Source organism: Mastigoproctus giganteus, chromosome 1 (assembly GCF_048544385.1).
Source record: "Mastigoproctus giganteus isolate SK-2022 chromosome 1, ASM4854438v1, whole genome shotgun sequence".
NCBI lineage: Eukaryota > Metazoa > Arthropoda > Arachnida > Uropygi > Thelyphonidae > Mastigoproctus > Mastigoproctus giganteus.
Window position 1 is genome coordinate 157,714,076 of NC_143575.1, and position 27,058 is coordinate 157,741,133.

At 37.4% G+C, this 27,058-nt stretch overlaps 1 protein-coding gene across 2 annotated transcripts in view; it reads right to left on the reverse strand.

The window, feature by feature from the left end:
* LOC150091211 (hemocytin-like) overlaps positions 1–27,058 on the reverse strand; it is a 1,750,539-nt gene that overhangs the window by 136,118 nt on the left and 1,587,363 nt on the right. For both annotated transcript variants that reach the window (XM_090374755.1, XM_090374750.1), the window contains 2 exons: positions 26,882–27,004; positions 14,655–14,744 (listed from right to left, as the gene is read on the reverse strand). In XM_090374755.1, coding sequence (XP_090230881.1) covers positions 14,655–14,744; positions 26,882–27,004 — 213 coding nt within the window. The remainder of the gene's footprint in view (positions 1–14,654; positions 14,745–26,881; positions 27,005–27,058) is intronic.

The window sequence follows — 27,058 nt, forward strand, 5'->3', positions numbered from 1 at the left end:
GTCTGTATATCATATAATTTGAGAATTTCGGCAAAACTTGGGGTGACAAGAATGTTTCCTGTAGGCATATATACCTATGGAATTAAACCGAGAGATTAAACTGATCCCTTAAGTCATCAGAATGGCTGCTTAGTCCTCTACTGTATGATGTTAGGCATTATTTTGGTTTGGCTGAGGATGATTCATCTGACTGTTTTTTGTATGCAGGGCATTTTTTCTGTTATTTTTTTGAGAATAAGGGGCGTCCGGTATCCATAGTGTCATTGGCATGGAGTTCTAGGATAGGATCTTTATAATTTGGGTGTATATCCACTTCCATAGTGTTGGTTGGTGGATCAGTTTCCTTACAGTCTTATTTGGTTTCAATTTTTCTATGTCATTTGAGACTGTCACAGTATCAGTTAGGATACTAATTGGGGTGTTGGTGGCATTGCTGGTTTTAGTTTTAGAATTTTCTTTTCCATAAGGTTGCTTTAACCCAATTAGCTAGCGAGGCGTTGGGTGGTATTGACACATCTGTTTGAATTGCAGTTGTATAAAACTTCGGGTTCGAGAGGCATAAGATGGACTTGGCATGGTCAACATTATTTGTCTGTGTGCCTCAGGATATGTGACTTTATGTTTTACTTTGTATTTTTGGATTTTCCTACCTGTTTTCCACATTTCACATGATTTAGAGAAGGCAGGGGGATTGCCTTTTCAGTTGGGAGAAATGGGAATTGCGCTGGACAATCTGCCTGTGTATGATATTTTGCTTCACAAATAGGACAGATGGTGTCACCTCTGCATGCCTGCTGTGAATGGCCATATTTCTGGCATTTAAAACAGCGACGAGGATTCGGGATGTATGGACGAATTCGGCAGTTTAAATATCCAGCTTTTACTGAGGATGGCAAATCAGGAGTACTAAAAGTTAAAATGATGGAACCAGTTGGAATGAGATTTCCATCTTTTTTTGTCATTATTCTTTCAGCACTGATTACCTTTTGATTGCTAAGTTCTTGTACTAATTCCTCCTCAGACACTGTAATTAAGTCTCATTCTGTGATGACGCCTTTTGATGAATTTAAGGTATTGTGGGAGTAACAGATACTGGCAACCCACCAAATGTCATTGTCTTTAATAGCCCCTCTGAATGTCTGGTGGTGGTGGCTGTTTGAATCAGAAGATCTCCGTATTGTAGTTGCTTTAACATTTTCGATGATCCTGCAAAAGATTCTAGATGTCTTTGAATCATGAATGGAGATAAATTACCCACAAGCTGGGTAGACAGAGGGTGTATCACAAAAAAATTAGGAATGTCTGAATAGTGTGCTTCTGTTCGAAGCCTTTTAGGTTGACTATTGCCATTGTCTTCATGACAGGATTCTTGCCTTGAGCTTGAAGGCTCTAAGGGTGGAAAATTTGTAGAATCCATGATGACTCCGTTTGGCCCTGGGGGTTTATCTTTTCCATCCAAGTTACCAGCCCCGCCACAGGGAGGTTGGAGCAGTGCCACAAGGTGACCAAGCGGATGAGTTAGTAATTAGTATTTATAGAAAAAAGAAAGAGAAAGGTGGATTCCCTTTCTGGGACTTTGCGTACTTCTTGTAGAGCGAAAGTGCTACTCTGATATACAAATAAAATCAAGAAAACAGTTTTTGAAACAAAAAATAGAATCTGTTCACTCAAATGCTCTTTAAAGAAACTGCTTTTAGAAATGCACTATAAATCGCTTGGCCACGGAACGCTTGGCACCAGGGGCCTAGGTACCCTAGTGATGCAATGATGACAAAACAGTTATGAAGTATAACTCCACAATATGAGAGATGCCTGATGGTGTATAATATAAATTAAGACTGAAATGTGTTAAGGCCTCAAGCTGCGAGAGATTTAGACAACGTACAAGTTAGTGCAAATGCATCATATTAGTACGAAGCTAAACTCTGAATTAGCACAAATATCCAAAGGCGGCATTGTTTAAGTTATATCTCATATTGTGAATATCTTCAGGAGATGCCATTATATTGCAAAACTTCAAATAAGTAACGCTTCAACAAAGGAGAAGACTGTTCTTGCTTATTCTCAGTGGATTGGTATCCACTGAGAATAAGCAACAACAGTCTTCTCCTTTGTTGAAGCGTTACACCACCAAGACAGCACCGTTTCAGGGCTATTTCGCTCTTCTTCAGTGGGTGGGTAGGTACCCCAGTGATGCAATGATGAAAAAAAACAGTTATGAAGTATAACTCCACAATATGAGAGATGCCTGATGGTGTATAATATAAATTAAGACTGAAATGTATTAAGGGCTTTAGCCTCAGGCTGCGAGAGATTTAGACAACGTACAAGTCAGTGCAAATGCATCATATTAGTACGCAGCAAAATTCTGAATTAGCACAAATATGCAAAGGCAGCATCTTTTAAGTTATATCTCATATTGTGAATACCTTCACAACGAGTTGCCATGATATTAGCATTAGTAGAGGCATATGATGCAAGAAAGCAAGCTTATGAAGCATCAGTCAAAATAAAAAAAAAAAAAAAAATTCCCATTTCACCCCTCAGTTCGTTCAAAATACCTGTCCAGCTGAGACTTAAATTTATTTAGGCTATCAACTTCCACAACAAGTAATGGAAGTCTGTTCCACCAACCAACTACCTTCTGGCTAAAGGCAAATTTCCGCACATCTATCCTACATCTGTCTTTCCTCAATTTGAATTTATACCCTCTCAAGTGATTATTTTGAGCAGGAGGAAGAATCCCATTGGCATTGAGCATGCTCAAACTATTCAAGGCTTTATGCACCTCTATCAGATCACCTCGCTGGTACCTAGTCTCCAGACACTGTAATTTGCAAAACTTAAGCCTTTCTTCGTAAGAGAAACCTTTGTTCCATTCACTAACCTTGTTTTCCTGACCATGGCCTTATACAAGGGAATAATCATCTCCTTATCCCTGCTAGAAAAATTCCTGTATATCATTGACAAGATACCATGAGCTACTCTTTCAGCCCATCTGCTCTGCTCAGAAAACTTCATATCTGCCTGCACAATTACCCCAGGTCCTTTTTCATTCTCTACCACTGTCAAGTGTAGTACCACAGAGTTGATACATTACTCTGGGGTTACCGTTTCCCATATATGGAACTTTACATTCATCAATGCTAAGCTTCATTTGCCACCTCTCAGCCCATCTCCTCAACCTTTCCAGATCCTGTTGCAGCAGCATAGCGTCAGTAGTGTCCATAACAACCGTGCCAACCTTTGTATCGTCTGCAAACTTGGACATTAAGCTTGATATACCATCATCAATATCATTTATAAATACAGAAAACAATAATGGACCCAACACTGAACCCTGAGGGACTCCACTAATAACATTAGTCCACGAAGAGCAGTGTCTATTGATTACCACTCTCGTCTTGTCCCCCTCAACCATTCCTTTATCCATAGCAGCAATTTTCCTCCAATGCCACACTGCTGCAATTTGTGCAGCAGTCTTCCATGTGCAACAGTATCAAAACCCTTTCTAAGATCCAAATATATAATATCAAAGTTATTCCCTGCATCCGGTTCTTTTGTGGCTGCATCATAGTATCCAATCAGATTGGTCAGGCAAGACTTTCCCTTAACAAAACCATTCTGTGTCCGAGCTAAACTGAAGTTTTGTCTAGATGATCCTGTAGTGCTTCTTTAACCAGTGCTTTCATTAATATTTCTGGAACAGAAGTTAAACTCACAGGTCTATAATTACTTGTGTCAGTCTTTGTCCTCCTTTGTGAATTGGGGTCACATTTGCACATCTCCAGTCCATGGATATCTCCCCTGAGTCCAAAGAAGCTTTCATAATTATGGCTAATGGTTTGCTCAATTCCTTTACTGCCTCCTTTAATATAACTGGATAGATTCCATCCACCCCAGGTGCTTTTCTTATGTTTATCCTCAACAATTTCTTCTCCACTTTCCTCTCAGTTATTACAAAATCATCTAGCTCACTGCCACCTGAGTAGGATCATCAACAGTTGACCCATCAGACATGATAGGAGGGAGTATATGATGAGAGCCTTGTCGATCAATTCGGCCCTGGAAAGATTGTGCAAGGCTCAAGGGGTAGAATTTTTTTCAGCCTGGACTGTACTTGTTAACAGGAGAGATTACTTCTACAGGGATGGGACACACTTAAATAGAAAGGGTGCAAGAATATTTGCTGATGCTATCGAGGCAGTGTTAGGTGGGTGGGAAAACTGCTAGCTTGGAGGGAGACAAAGACGAATTGATTAACAGTAGCCACTGGCAGAGGTGAAAGAGATTCTTGCACTGCTTCTATTAGAATGAGCAGAAGCCTGAAAAACAAGATGCAGGATATTTCAGAGACTGCTGGGAGTCATTGCGGTGCAAGTAAACACATGGGTTGTGTTAGGGTAGCTAAGAATAGAAATAGGCGCATGTATACTTGCGTGTACACCAATGCTAGGAGTTTAGTAAATAAATTTGATGAATTTGAGGTATTGCTCAAAACGTCAAAGGCAGATATTGTTGGGATATCAGAGACGTGGTGTCACACAGATATAAGGAATGCAGAACTGGAATTTCTGCATTCCAGTTCTGCATTTGGGGAGTACAACGTCTACAGAAAGGATAGACAGGATAGGAAGGGAGGAGGGGTTATGCTATTAGTTAAGAAATGCATAAAATCCAAGGAACATCGCTGGACAGTGCAGTGTCGAGTCAGTTTGGTGTGACATAAGCATTGGGATATCAAAATTAGGAGTAGGAGTGTGATATAGGCCTAATGACTCTGATGAGTATAATAAGAAACTGTACAGGGAAATAGAGTGGGCCAGTAAATCAGAGAGTCTTATAATGGGGGATTTTAATTTCCCAGATATTGACTGGAATTTGGGGCCTGGGCACTCACGCACTAGCAAGGCTTTTGTGGATTTATTGGATGATTGTTTTCTACATCAGCATGTTCGGGAGGCAACTAGAGGGAGGAATACTCTTGATTTGATTATCAGCAGTGATTCTTCATGCATTAGGAATCTGCAGATAAATGAACCACTAGGTGGCAATGATCACAGTGTCCTGAAGTGGGATTTACTCAAAGAGGTAACTACCATTAGGGGTAAATGGAAGGGTTATTGCTTTCGTAAAGGAGACTACGATGGACTGAGACAGTATTTAAATTCTATACAGTGGGACCAACTGATGATGTTACCAACAGCAAATACAAAATGGGAAGCATTCAAAGAACTTATCTTGGAAGCTACTAGGCTTTACATACCAACTAAGAAATATTGTTCAAGGTTTAGGCCTAAATGGATGTCAGATGAACTAATGAACCATATGGCAGAGAAGAAACATGCATGGAATACATACAAATTAACACATGACACAGACGCCTATGATATATACAAGTTGATCTGTAACCAAGTTACAAAGGAGGTTAGGCAGGCGAAGGCAGATTATGAGAAATCTTTGGCAAGGGATGCAAAGAAAAACAGCAAAGAGTTCTTTACTTATGTAAACTCTAGAAGGAAGGGGATGAATCAGATTGGTCCACTTGATATCGATGGGTCAACTGTTGATGATCCTGCTCAGGTAGCTAACAAACTAAATGAATATTTTGCATCAACATTCACACATGAGGAATTATTTAGCGAGGGGAATGCCAGAGGTGTATTCAACTCTAGCAGTAAGCTAGAGAATCTTGTAATAACTGAGAGTAAAGTGGAGGAGAAATTGTTGAAGATAAACACAAGAAAGGCACCCGGGGCGGATGGGATCTATCCAGTTATATTAAAGGAGGCAGCAGAGGAAGTAAGCAAACCCTTAGCCATAATTATGAGAGCTTCCTTGGACTCAGGGGAGGTACCCACAGACTGGAGATGTGCAAATGTGACCCCAATTCACTAAGGAGGTTCAAAGGCTGACACAAATAATTATAGACCTGTGAATTTAACTTCTGTTCCAGGAAAATTAATGGAGGCACTGGTTAAAGAAGCACTGCAGGATCATTTAGACAAGTCTTCAGTTATAGCTCGGATATAGCATGGTTTTGTTAAGGGGAAGTCTTGCCTGACCAATTTGATTGGATACTATGATGCAGTCGCAAAGGAGCTGGATGCAGGGAATGACTTTGATATTATATACTTGGATCTTGAAAGGGCTTTTGATACTGTTGCACAGAAGACTGCTGCACAAATTGGAGAAGTGTGGCATTGGAGGCAAACTGATGCTATGGATAAAGGGATGGTTGAGGGGAGAAGACAGAGAGTGGTAATCAATGGACACTGCTCATCGTGTACTAACGTTATTAGTGGAGTCCCTCAGGGTTCAGTGTTGGGTCCAGTATTGTTTTCTGTATTTATAAATGATATTGATGATGGTATATCAAGCTTAATGTCCAAGTTTGCAGATGATACAAAGGTTTGCAGGGTTGTTAAGGACGCTACTGATGCTATGCTGCTGCAACAGGATCTGGAAAGGTTGAGCAGATGGGCTGAGAAGTGTCAAATGAAGTTTAACATTGACAAATGTAAAGTACTACATATGGGAAACAGTAACCCCAGAGCAATGTATCAACTCTGTGGTACTACACTTGACAGTGGTAGAGAATGAAAAAGGACCTGGGGGTAATTGTGCAGGCAGATATGAATTTCTCTGAGCAGTGCAGACGGGCTGCAAGAGTAGCTCATGGTGTCTTATCAATGATATACAGGAATTTTTCTAGCAGGGATAAGGAGGTGATTATTCCCTAGTATAAGGCAATGGTTAGGCCACATCTTGAGTACTGTATAGAGGTCTGGAGGTCTCATTTCAAGAAGGATGTAGAGCTGCTTGAACGTGTACAGAGAAGGACAACAAGATTAATTAATGGAACAAAGGGTTTGTCTTACGAAGAAAGGCTTAAGTTTTGAAAATTACAGTGTCTGGAGACTAGGTACCGGTGAGGTGATCTGATAGAGGTGTATAAAGCCTTGAATGGTTTGAGTATGCTCACTGATGGGATTCTACCTCTTGTTCAGAATAATCACCTGAGAGGGTATAAATTCAAATTGAGGAAAGACAGATGTAGGATAGATGTGTGGAAATTTGTCTTTAGCCAGTTGGGTAGTTGGTTGGTGGAACAGATTTCCATCTCTTGTTGTGGAAGTTGATAGTCTAAATAAATTTAAGGCTCAGCTGGACAGGTATTTCGAATGAACGGATGGGTGAAATGGGAGTTTTTTTTTTTTTTTTTGGCTGATGCTGCATAAGTTTGCTTTCTTGCATATGCCCCTACTAATGCTAACGCTAACTCATAGTGAAGGTATTCACAATATGAGATATAACTTAATCAATGCTGTCTTTGCATATTTGTGCTAATTCAGAGTTTAGCTGCGTACTAATATGATGCATTTGCACTAACCTGGAAGTTGATAGCTTAAATAAATTCAAGGAGGAACTGGATATTAGAGGGAATGGATGTGTGATTTTTTTTTTTTTTTTTTTAGCTGATGATACATAAGCTCATATGCTTGGTTTCTTGTATCACATACCTATATTGTTGTCACTTCAATCATATCAACTTGCAGTTGTCTTGTCTCCAGACAGCAATTTGCAGTCTTATCAAGCCTTTGTTGATAAGATCAGTCTTTTGTTCTCTTCACCAATCTTGTTGCCCATCTCTACACCCATTCCAATAGATCAACATCCTTCTTAAAATGAGGCCTCCAGATCTGTATGCAACACTGAAAATGCTGCCTAACCACTGCCTTGTACAATGGGTTAATCACCTCCTTGCCCTTGCTAGCAAAGTTTCTGTATAACATTGATAAAACCAAGTAACTGAACTGTCTGCACTGCTGACAGAACTTCATATCTGACTGCACAATTATTTCCATGTGATCATTTTCATATTCCACTACCCTTGAGTATAGTACCACACAGTTTGTATGTTAATCTGGATTATTGCTACCCATATGCAGTACCTTACATTTGTCAATATTACATTTTAACTGCCATTTCTCAGTCCATTTGCTTAATTTTCCTAGATCTTGTTGCAGTAGTTTATCTTGATTACTATTATTAACCACTGTACCAACCTTCATGGCAGGTTTGTTAATAACATCTACAAACTTAGACATTGAACTTGGTATACCTTCAATAATATCATTAATAAATATAGAAAACAACAATGGGCCCAGCACTGAACACTGGAGGATTCCCCTATTAATTTCCAAGAAAAGCAGTGTCCTTTAATAACCACTGTCTGTCTTGTCCTATTCAACCTTCCTTTTATCTATAACAGTGACTTGCTCTTAATGCCACACTGCTCAAATTTGTAGAGCAGTCTTTTATGTGCAACAGTAAAAGATTTCCCTCTAATCTAATTGTAGCTGTGGTGTCACACAGATATAAGGAATGCTGTGTCCCCAATTCACAAAGGGGAATCAAAAGGTGACAAGAATAATTACACACCTTGTAGCTTAACTTTTGTATCAAGGAACATAATGGAGTCTGGTAATTAAATAATGGAGGACCATCTAGACAGGAATGGATTTATACTGCAGTCAGAGTATCGATTTGTTAAGTGGAGATCTTCTTTGACAAATTGCCAATGGTTTGCTCGCCTAATTTTGCTGCTTTCCCTAATATGATTTGATAGATCCTATCCACCCCAGGTGACTATTTTATGTTCACCTACAACAATTTCTCTTTCACTTTCCTTTCAGTTTTCACAAAGTCATTTAGCTCCCCATTACAGTTTGATAAATTCCTGATATCCCCTCCCATAAAGAATGCTTTATGTGTGAATATAGATGACTATTCAATTTTTCAGCAACCTGGGCACGGTCATCAACAGTTAACCACTGACATCAAGTGGCCCAATGTGATTCAACCCCTTCCTTCTATTGTTTATATAAGCATAGAAGTCTTCTTTGCTGCTTTCCTTGGCATTCTTTGCCAGAGACTTCTCATAATGTGTCTTAGCTTGCCTAATCTCATTTGTGACTTGATTACAAACTAATTTATATCTACTATAGGATTCTGTATCACCTGATAATTTATATTCAACCCATGCACTTTTCTCCTCAGCCACGTTTTCAATAGTTCATCAGACATTCATTTAGGTCTAAGGCTTGAACAGTATTTCTTCGTTGGGACAGTATATAGGGACGTCCCCTGAATTTATAGATGCTCTCATAATTATGGCTAAGAGTTTGGTTACCTCCTTTGCTACCTCCTTAATATAACTGGTTAAATCCCAATCCACTCTGGGTTCATTAACTTCAACAATTTCTCTTCCAATTTTTTTCTCAGTTATCACAAAATTTATCTTTCCGTTAGAGTTTGATAAAATTCTGGTATCCCCTTCCCTAAAATATTTCTCATGTGTAAAGTAACTATTCGATTAACTGTGTGAACTAACTGAATTAACTGTTGATGATTAGGGTCATCAATGGTTAATCCACTGACATTGAAATCTCACATCACCACACTGTGGTCTTGTCACCCAGTGGGTTTTATATTTGCAGATTCTTAATATATGAAGAATTGCTGATGATAATCAGATCAAGAATATTGTTTCCTCTTGTTGCCTCTCTAACATGATGCTGAAAAAAATAGTCATCCAAAAAAATCCACCAGTTTTACTAGTGTGCTTGTGTGAGTGACCAACCCACAGGTTCCAGTCAATATCTGGAAAGTTAAAATCCCACATTATAAGACATTCTGATTTACTGGCCCATTCTATTTTCTGAATAGTTGTTTAGGTCTTTAACACACTCCTACTCTCATTTTTGTTTTGTTTTCCTAGTGCTTATGTCACACCAGTCTGACTCAATGTTGCACTGGCCACCCATGTTCACTGGATGCACTGCCTTAGATTTAATAATTTTTTTAAACTAAGAGCATAACCCCCTTCTTTCCTTTCTATACACACTGTACCGCCCATATTCAAATTCTGCATTCCTTATGTTCAGCTGCACCATGTCTCTGATATGCCTATATTCTTGCACCCCTTTATTTAAGAGTATCCCATCCCTGTAAAAACAGTCTCTTCTGTTAACAAGCACAGAGACCATGCATCTGACTAGCACACTCCAGTTTCCAGTTTTCTAGTATCCTACCAGCATTTTGTTGACACCATAGCATTCATCGTTAACAATAATCAGTGGTGAGCAGAGGGTGTCTCAGGTCATTTGCTACAGTACCCCATACATCTGAGTGTACAGCACATTGTCATTTTGTTCTTGTATTCCCATATTGTATTGCAATGTCAACTGTCACTCAATAACCTGCCAATGAACCCATACGATGCACTGCACCCTTCGCTCACCACGAACATCCACCTTGCATAATCCTTTGCAGTTTGTTGGTGGGAGGTGATTTGCCTTATTCAACACCATTCTTTGCATCTTAACCATATTGGGCCACGAGCAACTGATAAGATGTGCCATTTCTGATATGGAAGCAGCTGAAACACGAGCTCCCATAATCATGCCCTTTTGAAACTTTGTTATATCTTTACTACATCTAATAACTGCTACTTTATCACTTTGACTTTCACAACCAGATGCAGATTACCATGTTCTAGTATATGAAGCTGTTTGGCTTTTTATACTGTGAACAATGTGGCATAGTCCAATATGGATGGGTAGTAGTAGTAGTAGTAGTGGCAAGTGATGCAAGAAAGCAAGTGTATAAGCTTATGCAGCATCAGCCAAAAAAAAAAAAAATCACACCATTCCCTCCAAATGCCTGTCCAGTTCCTCCTTAAATTTATTTAACCTATCAACTTCCACAACGACAGATGGAAATTTGTTCCAGCAATTAACCACCCGCTGGCTAAAGGCAAATTTCCGCACATCTATTCTACATCTGTCTTTTCTTAATTTGAATTTATGTCCCCTTAGGTTCGTAATCTGAACAGTGAAAGAATCCCATTAGAATTCAATTTGCTCAACCCATTCAAGGCCTTATACACCTCAATCAGATCACTGCGCAGGTGCCTAGTTTCCAGCCACTGCAATTTGCAGAACTTAAGCCTCTCTTGGTAAGAGGATCCCTTCATTCCCCTCACCAATCTTGTTGCCCTTCTCTGTACATGCTCAAGCAAATCTACATCCTTCCTAAAATGAGGCCTCCAGACCTGTACACAGTACTCAAGGTGTGACCTGACCACTGCCTTATACAGAGGGACAATCACCTCCTTTTCCCTGCTAGCAAAATTCCTATATATCATTGACAAAACCACATGACTTGCCCTGGCAGCCTGTTTGCATCGCTCAGAAAACTTCATATCTGACTGCACAATTACTCCAAGGTCTTTTTCATTTTCTACCACCTTAAGTGTAGTACCACAGAGTTGGTATGTTTCTCTGGGGTTACTTCTACCCATATGCAGTACTTTGCATTTGTCAAGGTTAAACTTCAGTTGCCACTTCTTAGCCCATCTGCCCAAATTTTCTAGATCCTTTTGCAGTAGCACACTGTACTGTCGTTAACAACTCTGCCAACCTTTGTATCATCTGAAAACTATGACACTAAGCCTGATATACTTTCATCAATATCATTGATAAATATACAAAACAACAGTGTACCCAACACCGAACCCTGTGGGACTCCACTAATAACATTAGTCCACGAAGAGCAGCACCCATTGATTATCACCCTCTGTCTTCTCCCACTCAACCATCCTTTTATCCCTTGTAGCAACTTACCCTTAATACCATTCTGCTCCAATTTGTACAATAGTCTTCCATGTACAACAGTGTCAAAAGTTTTCCTGAAATCCAAATATATGATATCAAAATTATTTTTTGCATCCAGTTCCTTTGTAATCACATCATAATATTGTTAAAGTGTTAAAAAATGCCATCATTTTTTATCCCTTTCACCTGCTTTTAAGAAGCATTTATTCTTCAAAGTGTCCTATACTTTTTTCACGGTCTATACAACTAATCTGATGCAACGAACACCGTTTAACTTTCGATTTTGTAGCAGCAATCAGTTGCCGCCCTAGGGGGAAGTTGTTGTTGAAACCATACACCGCGTTTAGTGCCCAGGTCAATTAGTGACGTCACTCCCCCTCCCGATAGCAGGCAGGTGGGCAGCGACACGTAATTGCCTCAGGAACGAAAAAGAGCAGATTGCAACTTGTGACAGAAGAGAGTGAGAAATTAGAACATGAGACATAATTCCTTACGAGATCGAAACTAATAAACCCAATGACTGTCATTCTAAAATTCCATTCATATGAGTGTATCGATTTATGTTCGATGACCGCGATTGCAAAACAAAAGAAACTGCCTTACAAAAATATGAGATTTCCTGTATCTATTTAATATATCATTTTCAGTTGTGTCAAATTCCAAAGTTGACAGTCCCCAAGTTAGCTCCTCGCCCCACATTATTGACCCGTGATGTCAGAATAGGTAGGGAAATGTAGAGGTATTTATAGGCAAAGGGGAAAGAAACTGAGAGGGCTTGCCAGTCTTAACGTAGATTTCATGGGATTCTGTGTTGGAAGAGTCAGAGTGAGATCTGAGAGATTTAGAAAATAGTTGAAGATTTACAAGAGGTTTTTCCAGTATCCTGTAGAGTTTTTTCTAGCACTGAAAGTAGTGAAGAGAGAGTGGAAGATCAGCCGATAAAGAAAATCGAGGAAGATAGCACAAAGTCGTAATTATGGATCAAACGGTAGTACCAAGGAGCGCCGAGAAAGAAAGACATTTTGTCAGTAAGTGATTAGCCTTTTTCTGAAACAACATAAACTCAAACATTAGAAGTTAATTATACTTTTCCCTTGCCTTAAATTCATACACACACACACTGACCTCTCTTCTCATAAAAATCAAAATGACAAATATGTATCTACTTTTCATAGTTAGAATTTAACAGTTAACGCGACTTGACCAATTAGTTGTTATAATACTCATTATAATTGTTATGTTGACAGATATATTCTTATTCTAATAATGGAACAATTGTATGACATGACTGTCAAGAGAAATAGTGGAAAAGCACATGAAGAACATTCCAAAATTCTAATACTGCTAACAGCAAGATAATGCTTGTTATTCAGTTAATTTACCAAGTAACCACTACCAATTATTTATCAATTACCAAGTAACCACATACCAATTATTTGAACTGGTCAATTCATTTGACCAGTTCAAATGTACTCATGTATATGACTTATATGTTTAATAAATCTTGTTTTGTTGATCATTTTGCCTTGTGAAAATTCTCTGTTACACATAATTTATTGAGTAGATTTTGAGTTGGAGTTATGCGGGCTCAAAGTTCAACTTAAGGAGAACCTTTAAGTTAATCACAACGCAATCTTGATGCTGTTAAGGGTGCAAGATTTTTGTCCTAATCCAACTACTGGACTATCATTTGAAACCCAGGTCTTCTGGAAATACATATTAGCATACAGCCTTGTCAGAAGCCGAGTGATTCACAGAGAACATTATATAGACAAGTAGGCACGCTAAAACAGAAGGAAGCCTGTGGAATAATATCCTATCAAATTTGTCAGATAAGACTTTCCCTTAACAAACCCATGCTATGTCTGAATTATTGCTGCAGTCTTGTCTAGATGATCCTGTAATGCATCTTTAACCAGTGACTCCATTATTTTAACCGGAACAGAAGTTAAACTAACTGGTCTGTAATTCAGTGATCACTGAGTGTATGTGTGTGTGTTTAAAGTAAACATAAGCAATTCATTTTTTTAGGGATGTCTCTCGACATTCTTTCTGGTTTTATTCATATATGATACTGTTCCACATGAAACAGGTATGGGAAATTAAAAAGCAACTAGTGAATGTTGTGTTTGAACTTTGTGAGGGAGTGACAAATAATTTGAAGTAAGGGAAGCCCCAAGGGATACACATACAACCACTTGCACCCCAGATAGATAGAGAGAGAGAAATAATTTTATAACACATAAGTCCCTCCTAAAGCAATTTCAGATGGGACATGTGGGAATGAAAAAGTTTTATTTCCAAGTAGTACTGTCATGTCTCACATTACACTGAAGCAAGTGGTACTGGTAGTGTAAATAGACTTTTGCTGTGTACAGAAAACAAAATTTAAGGCCCAATTTTGTTATATATTGTAATTTCAGTTTGAACTGAAAGATAATATTTTAATGAATGATGTTTTTAAATATTTTTAATCTATGTATTTTACACTATCTACACTGCACTGAAAGGATATTTGGAAGGAATTTCTATTTAAATGCAATTATAAATATATAAATATATAATTGTTGCTTATATTCCCCCTTTGTGTACATATTTTATATATGAATGATTTTTCTTATAAACTTACCTATAAATATTTATCATACAAATGCAATAAGTATTATTTATTTCAAATTATTATATTTGCATTTTATAAAGGTGCCATTTCACCACACCTGTGATTTTATTCATTTATGCTGATCCTTGTTCTTAATCTAGACCGGTGATCACAACACAAAGAATACAGACAGATTTATTAAGAAAAATTTTCTAATTTAAAACTGTGCATTGTGTTTTCTGCAGATTTAATAATTACTTAACTAAATCATTAATTTCAACCTTGTTTGCTATCTTTCTTTATATTCTTTGGTGTTAAAGAATATTATTATTATTATTATTTTTAGTTAACTAAGTGAGATCAGCAACACTTACAGAATAGTTCTTGTTTCCTCCAATACAAAAAATACGTGGGTATTTGGGGCAACAAACTCCAGGAATTCTGTTCTCTGATCGAATATAATCCTAGAAGGAAATCCCAAAAATGTTAAATGCAAGAAAATAAAAAAATATAAAATGAACAATATTTATATATAATAAGCTGATAGAGTATACAATGTGCTGGCAAAGTATAATACTCTGGGCAGTGGAGAGGGATCATCATTTGTATGTGTATTTGATTACACCAAAGGTGAACACTGTTGTATGGTTATGATATTTCCATTCAGGATGGGTAATTAAATTATCAAAGTTCTGAATACTGATCGTCTATTGTTTTTTTTATAATATTAATGGTATTGCTAGCAGTACATTAGTGCATTGACAACAAAGTAGTCTTCACAATTACAATTATTTGAGAATCGACTTATTCATTCATGTATACTTGTAATAGAAGACCTGTAGCTTCATAAGTAGGCCTTTATACTCCTAGCTAGATACTTATGTCACTGTTGCACAGTTAACAAATGTACTAACGAGCATTCATGAAAGTGAAATATTTGGCCATGTGGATTATCTCTGTGCATTATCAATAGTGAGTTATTCATCTATAAACATCAAAATAACTATCAACATTCCTATACTAAATAATGTGGATAACTATAATTAAAGAGGAAGTACATAAAACAATAACAAGTTTATTAACACAGTTCGTCAGTTAACATACATCTGTTAACTTCTTTCTAAAATAATAGTTTAAGCCACATTGTTATACGTGCCCTTAACAAAGTACTGCATATGGTAGAAGTAACCCCAGAGAAACGTATCAACCGTGTAGGGTGTTAGAAAATGAAAAAGACCTGGGAGTAATTGTGCAATCAGATATGAAGTTTTCTGAGCAATGCAGACAGTCTGCAAGAGTAGCTCATGGTGTCTTATCAATGATATACAGGAATTTTTCTAGCAAGGAAAAGGAGGTGATTATCTCTTTGTATAAGGCAATGGTCAGGCCACACTTTGAGTATGCTGCATACAGGTCTGGAGGCCTCATTTTAGGAAAGATGTAGAATTGCTTGTGTGAGTACAGAGAAGGGTAACAAGATTGGCAAGGGGAACAGAGGGGTCCTCTTACCAAGGAAGTTCTGCAAACTGCAGCGGCTGGAGACTAGGCACCTGCGAGGTGACCTGATTGAGGTGTATAAGGCTTCGAATGGTTTGAGCAAGCTAAATGCTGATGGGATTCTTCCTCTTTCTCAGATTATGCACCATTGGCATAAACTTAAAATGAGGAAAGACAGTTGTAGATTAGATGTGGGGAGATTTGCCTTTAGCCAGTGGGTGGTTGATTGCTGGAACAAACTTCCACTGGCCGTTGTGGAAGTCGATAGCTTAAATAAATAAATTCAAGGAAGAACTGGACAAACTTTTAGAGTGAATAGATGGGTGAAGTGGGAAGTTTTTTTTTTTTTTTTGTCTGATGTATAAGCTTGCTTTCTTGCACCATGTACCTTTACTAATGCACATGGTGCAATAACCTTTCTAGACATTTTCTAAACACAGATATGCAATATATATATTTTTCTGAGTCTGTCTGCTATTGTTACATTGTAAAAGTTGCTCCATTAAACTGAAAATAATAAATTGGTTAAGATTATAATAACACAACATGATATTACAAAAATTATAAATTTTTTCAATAGAAAAAAAAAGTCCTTGTTTATACTCCAGCATGAGTACTAGGTCAGAGGAATTTACATTAAATCACAAATACAATTTACTTGTATTTAGCAGTTATGCAGGCATGAACCATGGCCCACTCAAATAGTGTGTGCTATTGCACTCTTACGACTTGGCTTCAACAATCGTATTCTGTCAGTGATAATTCTTCATTCAAACTTTTCCAGATAATTTTTTCACTTTGCCAAATCCATTGACCTGGCTGACTCTGAACCTAACAAATCCTGAATCTAGCGAAATAATTACCCGTAAAAGTTTGAATGAAGAATTATCATTGATAGACTCCTATGAGCTGTTCTAGCAGCCAATATCTAGCTGTCAGCCTTAGTCACCCATGGAAGCAAGTATTCCAGTAAGTTGCCTCCATGGGTTATTGGGGCTTTCCTCAATTTGAAAAGGATAATCCTATAAGGATTGCCATAAAATATGTGGGTTTTGGAATTATTATAGTGAAAGTTTTCACCCTCATTCATTTTATTTTCTTCTCTCAAAGCCTTGTACACTCAATTGAGTCTCCTCTAAGGTGCTTAATTACCAAGCTCTATAAACATATTTCAAGTCGTTCCTCATATGGTCATCCTTTTGCTGATCACTGGGCACGGTGTTCATCTTTGGACCCTTTCAAGAAGTTCAATGTATTTTTTTAGATACAGTTTACATACCTGAACACAGTATTCTAAGTGTGGACTTAGAATTGCCTTACACAGTGGGATTACAATCTCCCTATCTCTACAAGCAAATGTTAGATAAATCATTGGCAGGACATCGTGGGCCTTCCTTGCCTCCTGCCTATACTTCTCAGAAAACTTCAATTCTGACTGTATTGTAATTCCCAAATCCCTTTCTTTCTCTACTATTTTTAATTTAACCCCACTTAGTGAGGTTGAATTAAAAGCCACTTTTCTAATCATCCTTATCTAAGATGTCTTGAAGAAGTGCTACTTGGCAACAATCATTAACTACTCTACCACTTGACACATTCTGCAAATTTTGACATTAAGTCCTATATCCCTATATTGATGTCATCTAATAAAATCAGAACCAACAGTAGTCCTAGTATTAGTCCTTTGGGAATCCCATATGCATTATCCAATCTGAAGACTAACCATTAATCACAACCCTCTGCCCCCTACCCTGCATTACATCTGAGCAATTTTCCTATACTTCCAACATGTGCCAGCAATCAATGTTGAAATTACTTCCTACATCAAGCTCACGAGTGATTCAGTCAAAATAGATAATCAGGTTGATTAAACATCATTTTTCCTTTAAAAACAATGCTGTGTGTCCTTCATAATTTCATTTCTATAAATGATCCTGTACTGCACCCTTGATCACGGCCTTTGTGATTTTTTTCTACCACTGAAGCTAGAATGACTGGTCAGGAGTTACCCAGTGATGCCCTCATAATTAATCTTAATGGTTCAATGCATTCTCTTGCTGCTTCCCTCAAAATTATTGGGTATATGCCATGAAATCCAGTAACCTTCCTTACTTGTCTTTAAATGCGAAATAGTTAGCTTCAAGAAGAAGCTTGATTAATTTAAAAATTTCTTTTTGTGGGTAATTTAGTGTGATTTATCGCACCCAAAAAAGAAATTTTTAAATTAATCAAGCTTCTTCTTGAAGCTAACTATTTTGCGTTTAAAGACACTATATACAAACAGGTTTTCGGTTTACCGATGGGTTTGAACCTGAGTGGTCTTATAGCAGAAATCCATCTTCCAATATCGAGGACATTCATTTAACACCATTTCTCTCCCACATTACTTACTATAGGAGATATATTGACGATATACTTGTTATAACAGTTCATAACACCACTCAGGACATTCTACTGGTATTCAACAATGTTCACATGAGGCTACATTTTACATTGGAGGAAGAACAGATAGAAACAAAAGCCCTGAATTTCTTAAATTTCACTCTCACACATGACATGCAAAAAATCCAATTTAGCATTTACCAAAAACCCACCAATTCGGGGACCTGCATTACCAGAGTTATCATCCATTCACGTATAAGAGATCCATTATATTTAACCAGTTTTTCAATGCTTACAAATATTCCACTTCTGAACCCACCTTACACTTAGAAATTGTTACACTAACTGACAGGTTTTTAAATAGAGGCTATCCTCACTCCGTTATAAATCAAATCAGATTACAAGCTAAAAATAAAACAGTGAATATGATACCCATTAATAAAACTAATAAAAAAGACTATTTGCATACTGTACGTCGAACAATGGTATAGGCAGCTCAATAAACTCTTTAGAAATACTGAATTCAAAGTTATAGCCAGACCCATGCAGAAGCTCCATAATATACTAAAAAATCACACAGTTCTTCCTTCTTGCTCGGCACAGGTCACGTATTCCTATTCAATGAAGCGAAAATTTTAAACACACAACACAATTACATAAAAATTATTGATCACCAAAATGCTTGAAATGAAACTACACAAAAATTCTATCAATGTGTGACGTCCTTACCTAATTTCGGATTTCTGGTCTTTTTTACACATACGTCAATACAAATAATCTCTCTATTTTAAGAGCCAAATACATACACAAATACTTTGTGATATTCCCATCCTGTGAACACGCCGATCAGCCAAAAAATGTAGTCTGCTTAAGGAAGAGAAACAGCTGTGCATTTCATTTAATTTGAGTGTTCATCCAAATTTTAATTGTGATTTTGATCTTTTTTAATCGTGATTTTAATTATTTATTATCAGAAGCAGTTTTAATTATTTATTCTGACACAATGTCTTCTCACACTCATGGTCTTGCTGCGGTGTGGTTTTATGTGTTTCAGGGTCGAGTTGGGGCTCTCGGCTTTCGATTCTGTTGCACGTCGAATTTGGTCGTATCTCTATGAGTGAGGGAATTCATTAATTCGTTTTTTTTTCATCTTATTTTATTTGTTACATTTAGAGAGAACTGACTGGAAGCATTCCACGAAAAAGATTGTGGTAATCTCTTATTTTTCTTTTTTTAGTAATAAGTGAGAGGAAAGTGTAAGAGAAATTGTTGAAGTTAGACATAAGAAAGGTGCCTAGGGCGACCCATTATATTAAGGGAGGAGTGAAGGAAGTAAGTAAACCCTTAGCCATAATTATGAGAACATCCTTGCATTCACAGGAGGTCCCTGCAGACTGGAGATGTGAGAATATATTACACTTTGAAAGCTACTGCTACTTATTATATATTTTATTATATTATATTAAACTGGGTTATCATTGTATGTATATATTTTTTTCTTAAAACATTTTTTAGAAAAGTATTTCTAGTGGGTAAAGTTTAAATAAGTAGTGCAGATGCACTTGTCATTAAATATATCTATATAAAATATTAATTAATAGATTTATTTTTGACCTTTCATGTTTTTCATGTCCAAGTTTTCAGATGATATGAAAGTTGGCAGGGTTGTTAATGACAATAATGACAGTACTCTACTGTAATAGGATGTATTTGGACAAACCCATTTGTCCAACTACATCCTATCAGTTTAACATTTCCATTTGTAAATGTTAAACTGAAGTTTGACATTTACAAATGCAAAGTACTGCATATGAGTAACAGTAACCATAGAGTAATGTACCAACTGTGTGGTACTACAATCAGAGTAGTGGAAGAGTTGTTATTTGGAGCATTAGCAACTAAGGCCATATTGCTCTGGGGATATGCGGTGGTCATTCCCTAACCTTTCCACATCCTCCGTATTTGGTGGTCACGGGCTCAAACCCTGGTCCAATCAAGAAGAGTGTGCTAAGCACTGTCGCTCCTGCCCACCTGGCTACGGAGGCACCTCAGAGTACTGGAGAATGAAAAAGACCTGGGATGGGGAGGGCATAATTGTGTAGTCTGATATGAAGTTCTCTGAGCAATACAGACAGGTTGCCATAACAGCTCATGGGGATTTGTCAATGATATACAGCAATTTTCCTATCAGGGATAAGGAGGTGATTATCCCATTGTATAAGGCAATAGTCAGGCCACATCTTGAGTACTGCATACAGGTGTGGAGGCCTCATTTTAGGAAAGATGTTGAGCTACTATACCAAGTACAGAAAAGGGTAACAAGATAAGCGAGTGGAACAGAGGGGGTGCTCTTACCAAGAAAGGCTTCAGTTCTGCAAATTGCAGCATCTGGAGACTAGGCACCTGTGTGAAGTTATCTGATTGAGGCTTTGAATGGACTGAGCAAGCTCAATGCTCATCAGATTCTTTCTCTTGCTTCCACTACACATGTGAGGAGGCAAAAATTCAAATTGAAGAAGGACAATTGCAGAATAGATGTGTGGAAGTTTTGCCTTTAGTCAGTGGGTGTTGTCTGCTGGAACAAGTTACCGTTCGTTCTTGTGGGGTTGATAACTTAAATAAATTCAAGGTAGAACTAGACAAACCATGGGTGGAATGAATAGGTGAAACGGACATGTTTTTTTTTTTTTTTTTTAAGCTATGTATAAGCTTGCTTTCTTGTATCATTTGCCACTACTAATGCTAATGTTATGAAAATTATTGCTAATTATCAAAAAAGGATAGATGGAATGATACATTATCAAAGGCTAGCACCATTCAATATATCCAACTAATAATCAGCAAAAGCAATCTGTTTCTGATTGCTACTTGCTAGTAATTGCAGAACAATAGGCCAACAGGAATGACTAAGAAAAACGTAACATAAATGTAATAATTTATTGAAATATATAAACAAAAGATAGCAGACTGAATAAATATATACCCAAATTACATCCATAAGATAAGAGGAGGCTGGGGAGTTAATAGAGGGTTAGAAAGAAGCTGGGGCTTAAAAAGTGAAATAAGCAAAGAAACAGGATAGCAATAGTATCCCAATCCTACTTGAATACTTTAATAATTAGTGGGGCATAAAATTTAGAATATGAAAACAACAGTCATAAAAAAAGGAGCAAAACTATACCAAAATTACTCAAACATACCAGTAGCATAACTGCCTGATCCATGAGGTCAATATCTGTAAGTATTTACCAGGACCCCACCTCTTGGGCAGGGCAGTTACATTCCCAGTACATTTGTACTTTTAATGATATCTAGCCTGAGACATCATCTGGTTTATTTGTAGTAATCCTGTCTGGAATATTTTTGCCCCCATTAGTTTTCCTAGTATTCTGATACAAATAACAGTCATCTAGTTGATTTAAAAATTTTGTTCACTGTGGTGAGTTTCCCTACTGCTAGCTCGAATCAGTTAGGGGAAAAATTGAAATAACCCACAAAAAAAATTCACATATGCTAGCCCATGAGGTGGCCAACCTACTGCATGCATGCCACTTGTGACCTGTGCAGCTCTTGTTAGTGGCTCATTTCCCAATGTGGAAAAAAAAAAAAAAAAAAAAAAGTAGAAGAAGAAATATATATAGCCTGTTTTAAGAATCAGAAATGAAGATCAGAAATCAGAATTAAAAATCAGAAATCAGAAATCTAAATCCATACAGCAGAACTATTCAAAGCTGCATCACCAAATCTGATATGGTGATGCAGCATGATATTAGCATTGTTTTCATTCTGCATTCCTTTTCATTGCAAATACTGATGCAATTGATTGATTAAAATAAAATATAATCATTGATTAATTTATAAATTAATATATTAATTTATTATGTCATAAATTAACAAATTTATGACATGTATTTTTTCACATGCTTCAAACTTGATGGTTTGGCTCTGGACATATTCTTTCTCTTTTAAAGGCAATAACTGACACAGTCAATTTCAATTAGCAATGGTTAAACTTCTCCTTGGTAATGCATATCTTCCTTCTCGCTTACTCTTCTTTAAAAGAAGAGTAAGAGAGAAGGAAGTTGCATATACTGTTAAAGTATATGCAACTTCCAAAGAAAGTTGCACGTACTGTCAGCTTATAGGTAAGGAACAAAATGGGTGGGGTGTCAAATTATTTTTGGCACGTGCATAGTGTGTCGCTGTCAAAAAAAAAATTGAGAAGTGCTTTTTACCAGAAATTATGAACCGGTTTCAGTTTATTTAGTGGCTCATATTTATACTGCCTTTCAGTTTTAATTTAGCGCAGGTGAGCAGAAGCACTAGTAAGAGTTTCTCACAACATAAATTGTGTGAAATGAAAATTTAACTAATATTAAATTTATTTTAAAAACATAAAATTGTTTTATTTATTTATTGCAAGCAATTAGAATAAAATTCCTTCATGTAATTAGTAAAAGCATCGATGGCACCTGGCATCAATCAGTAATGGATTTGGGGGGGGGGTGATTACGATTCCAGTAGCTTCTGGATTGCTCTAGTTGGCTGTGATGCATTTTCAACATAATAGTGGCACGCTGCAGGAAAAGGTTGACCACCTCTGTGCTAGCCCATCCCATTTGCATGTAGAGGCTCTCATCATAATCCTCACAATCTTCTGGTCTGTAGATTACTCTTACTCTAATTATATCTTTCCTTCCAACTATCTCACACCACACCGGACTGACACATGTAGCTTCTGAATCTGGGATTGCTTTTGTTTGTCACCCTTTGGATGCTTTTGATAAGAAACATGACCCCCCCCCCTTTTTGTCTTTTCTATCCTTCCTAAATACATTGTATGAACCTTAGTGAAACTCATCATTCCCTTAGCCATAATTATGAGAGCTTCCTTGGACTCAGGGGAGGTACCCATAGACTGGAGATGTGCAAATGTGACCCCAATTCACAAAGGAGGATCAAAGGCTGACAAAGTAATTATAGACCTGTGAGTTTAACTTCTGCTCCAGGAAAATTAATGGAGGCACTGGTTAAAGAAGCACTGCAGGATCATCTAGAGAAGGCTTCAGTTATAGCACAGACACAGCATGGTTTTGTTAAGGGGAAGTCTTGCCTGACCAATTTGATTGGATACTATGATGCAGTCACAAAAGAACTGGATGCAGGGAATAACTTTGATATTATATACTTGGATCTTAGAAAGGCTTTTGATACTGTTGTACATGGAAGACTGCTGCACAAATTGGAGCAGTGTGGCATTGGAGGCAAATTGCTGCTATGGATAAAGGGGTGGTTGAGGGAGAGAAGACAGAGAGTGGTAATCAATGGACACTGCTCATTGTGGACTAATGTTATTAGTGGAGTCCCTCAGGGTTCAGTATTGGGTCCATTATTGTTTTCTGTATTTATAAATGATATTGATGATGGTATATCAAGCTCAATGTCCAAGTTTGCAGACGATACGAAGGTTGGCAGGGTTGTCAAGGACACTACTGACACTATGCTACTGCAACAGGATCTGGAAAGGTTGAGCAGATGGGCTGAGAGGTGGCAAATGAAGTTTAACATTGACAAATGTAAAGTACTACATATGGGAAACAGCAACCCCAGAGCAACGTATCAACTCTGTGGTACTACACTTGACAGTGGTAGAGAATGAAAGGGACCTGGGGGTGGTTGTGCAGGCAGATATGAAGTTTTCTGAGCAGAGCAGACGGGCTGCAAGAGTAGCTCATGGTGTATTGTCGATGATATATAGGAATTTTTCTAGCAGGGATAAGGAGGTGATTATTCCCTTGTATAAGGCAATGGTCAGGCCACACCTAGAGTACTGTATACAGGTCTGGAGGCCTCATTTCAAGAAGGATGTAGAGATGCTGGAACGAGTACAAAGAAGGGCAACAAGATTAGTGAATGGAACAAAGGGGTGCTCTTATGAAGAAAGGCTTAAGTTTTGCAAATTACAGTGTCTGGGGACTAGGCACCAGCAAGATGATCTGATAGAGGTGTATAAAGCCTTGAATGGTTTGAGCATGCTCAATGCTGATGGGATTCTTCCTCTTGCTCAGAATAATCACCTGAGAGGGCATAAATTCAAATTGAGAAAAGACAGATGTAGGATAGATGTGAGGAAATTTGCCTTTAGCCAGCGGGTGGTTGGTTAGTGGAATAGACTTCCATCCCTTGTCGTGGAAGTTGATAGCCTAAATAAGTTTAAGGCTCAGCTGGACAGGTATTTCGAACGAACAGAGGAGTGAAGTGGAAGTGGTTATTTTTTATTTATTTATTTATTATTTATTTTTTATTTTTTTTTGGCTGATGCTGCATAAGCTTGCTTTCTTGCATCAAATGCCTCTACTAATGCTAATGCTAATATCAAGCTTAATGTCCAAGTTTGCAGATAATACAAAGGTTGGCAGGGTTGACACTATGCTGCTGCAACAGGATCTGGAAAGGTTCAGCAGATATGCTGAGAGGTGGCAAATGAAGTTTAACATTGATGTAGGATAGATGTGCAGAAATTTGCCTTTAGCCAGCAGGTGGAACAGACTTCCATCCTTTGTTGTGGAAGTTAATAGTCTAAATAAATTTAAGGCTCAGCTGGACAGGTATTTCGAATGAACGGTGGGGTGAAGTGGAAGTTTTTTTTTTTTTTTTTTGTTTTTTTTTTGGCTGATGCTGCATAAGCTTGCTTTCTTGCATCATATGCCTCTACTAATGTTAATGCTAATTTCTGGGTGATACCATGTTTCCATTAGTCCTATTATGTCAGTGTTAATTATCCTAACTTTGAATTCAAATTCATTCATGTTATTGACACTCCTGACAATACTGTAGACATAGTTGCAATTAGTGTTCTTGTATAGTTTACAATCCTGATACATCCCTTTAAATTATTTATGCTTACATTAGTCTCCCATTCATTTGGACCATCACTGCTCTCAGAAAATCTTGACAATACCGGCTGTAGCAGCAACAAACAAGGACTCTTGAAATATGTGCAAGGTTTCTTTGATTCATATCATCAGACAAAGGCATATCTATATTACTCCTATTTCCCGTAACTTTCCCTTGTTCCCTTAAAGTATCCTCAATAATATTGACAAAAACCCTTTCACCATCTTTGGTCGAATGTATTCCATCTCTACAAAATAGTTTCTTTCTACCTACAAGTGTGGGCCATAATGCTAAAATTCCCCCCTCCCCACCTGCCCAAAAGTCTTTTGGAGTCCCTTATGTCTTGAGTTAATCCTTCCTATCATGCAGCACTGCAGATACATAAACATTTTGACCTAACTTGCAGAATTTCTGAGTACAATCCTATATTTCTCCAACAAATCGTCAGTTCATGTGTGCTGAATACCATTAGTTCCCAAACAAATAATAATGCTATCTTTACCCCGACTTAAAATCTCTCAATCTGTTGGTGACATCATTAATTGGTGCTCCTAACAGACACACCCTAGTTCTAGTTCATCTATCCTTATTACTAAAAATTTAATGCATTTGCCTGATAATGGATTCTTCTACTAAAATTAAATCCTTTTGGGCCAGTGCAGTATGCACTTGACTAGTCTATTCTGGGGATCAAATCAAGAGTGCATCACCTGACAGGTTACTAGATATGTGAGTCGCTGAAGAGTTCCCAGTTTTATTTTTCTCTAAGACAAGCACCTGTTCCTGTAGTGATGAGGCACCTCCGTAGCCAGGTGGGAAGGAGCAGCAGTGTGCAGCACACACTTCTTGATTAGACCGGGGTTCGAGCCCATCACCACCAAATATGGAGGATGCAGAAAGGTCAGGGAATTACCACCGCATATTCCTGGAGCAATATGGCCTTAGTTGCTAATGCTCCTAAAAACCAAATAACAAACAAACAAACAAACTTTAGTGTGCAAATTCTAGCAATGCACCAAGTTTTGATTTGAGATTGTTACATTCCTTACACTGGGAACAAAGAAAAGAATTTTCCAGTCGCGCTATGATTATCAACTACATTGACTCCTGATTACATCACAGGCTATGTAAGCGATGAAGCTGTGACTTATACAGGAATTACCTACAGCCATTTCTGTCTGAGTCTTGATATCTTTGGACAGATTTCAATGTTTTGATCTTATTACAACCATCGTTAGGGTAAGAATTAAATTTACTAAATATTGTAGAATTAATTTTACAAAATATTAGAGTAATTAAATTAAAAGAAATTATAATTAAGCTGATACAAAAAAAATTATAACTTACTGAACTTAAGAATTAAAATTACTGCTACCAAAGTGCAAACTTGCATTTACCAATATTATACCTCAACTGCTATTTTTCATTCCATACAAAATCATGCTGTAACTGCAAGTCAGACTGCTATCAGTAACAATAAGAGTGACAATTTGCTTCTTACCTAGTGTGGATCAATATAAATTGAACTGATTTAAGAATGTTTATCTCCTTAAGAATGTCCTTAAGAAGGTGTATTAGGTACAGTTTTTAAAAGTAGTAATTTTTTAATGCACCCTCTAACAAGACAGGGAAACACAAAGAGAGTGAATGGGTGGAGAAAGAGAGAAATATTAAATTAACTTGAGCCATTTCCTGTAATGTTTTTTCCTGCTAAATAACAAAAATAAGCATGAAAATAAACTTGGAGTATTACACACTTAGACTGAAATAAAACCAGAAAACCATATTGTATTATATAGTGATATAAACAGATTATTAAACTTACTTCTTGATCAGTAAAATCTGAAAGGTCAGGACAAATATCAACCATACAGTTATAATAATACTGGCCATTTGAAGTTGCACATGTGCAGTTGCGACATAATCCATCTGACCAGATAGCTCCAGCCTGAGAAAATTGAAACAAAATGTTTTCAGCATCATAAGGGGAAAAAGAGTACAG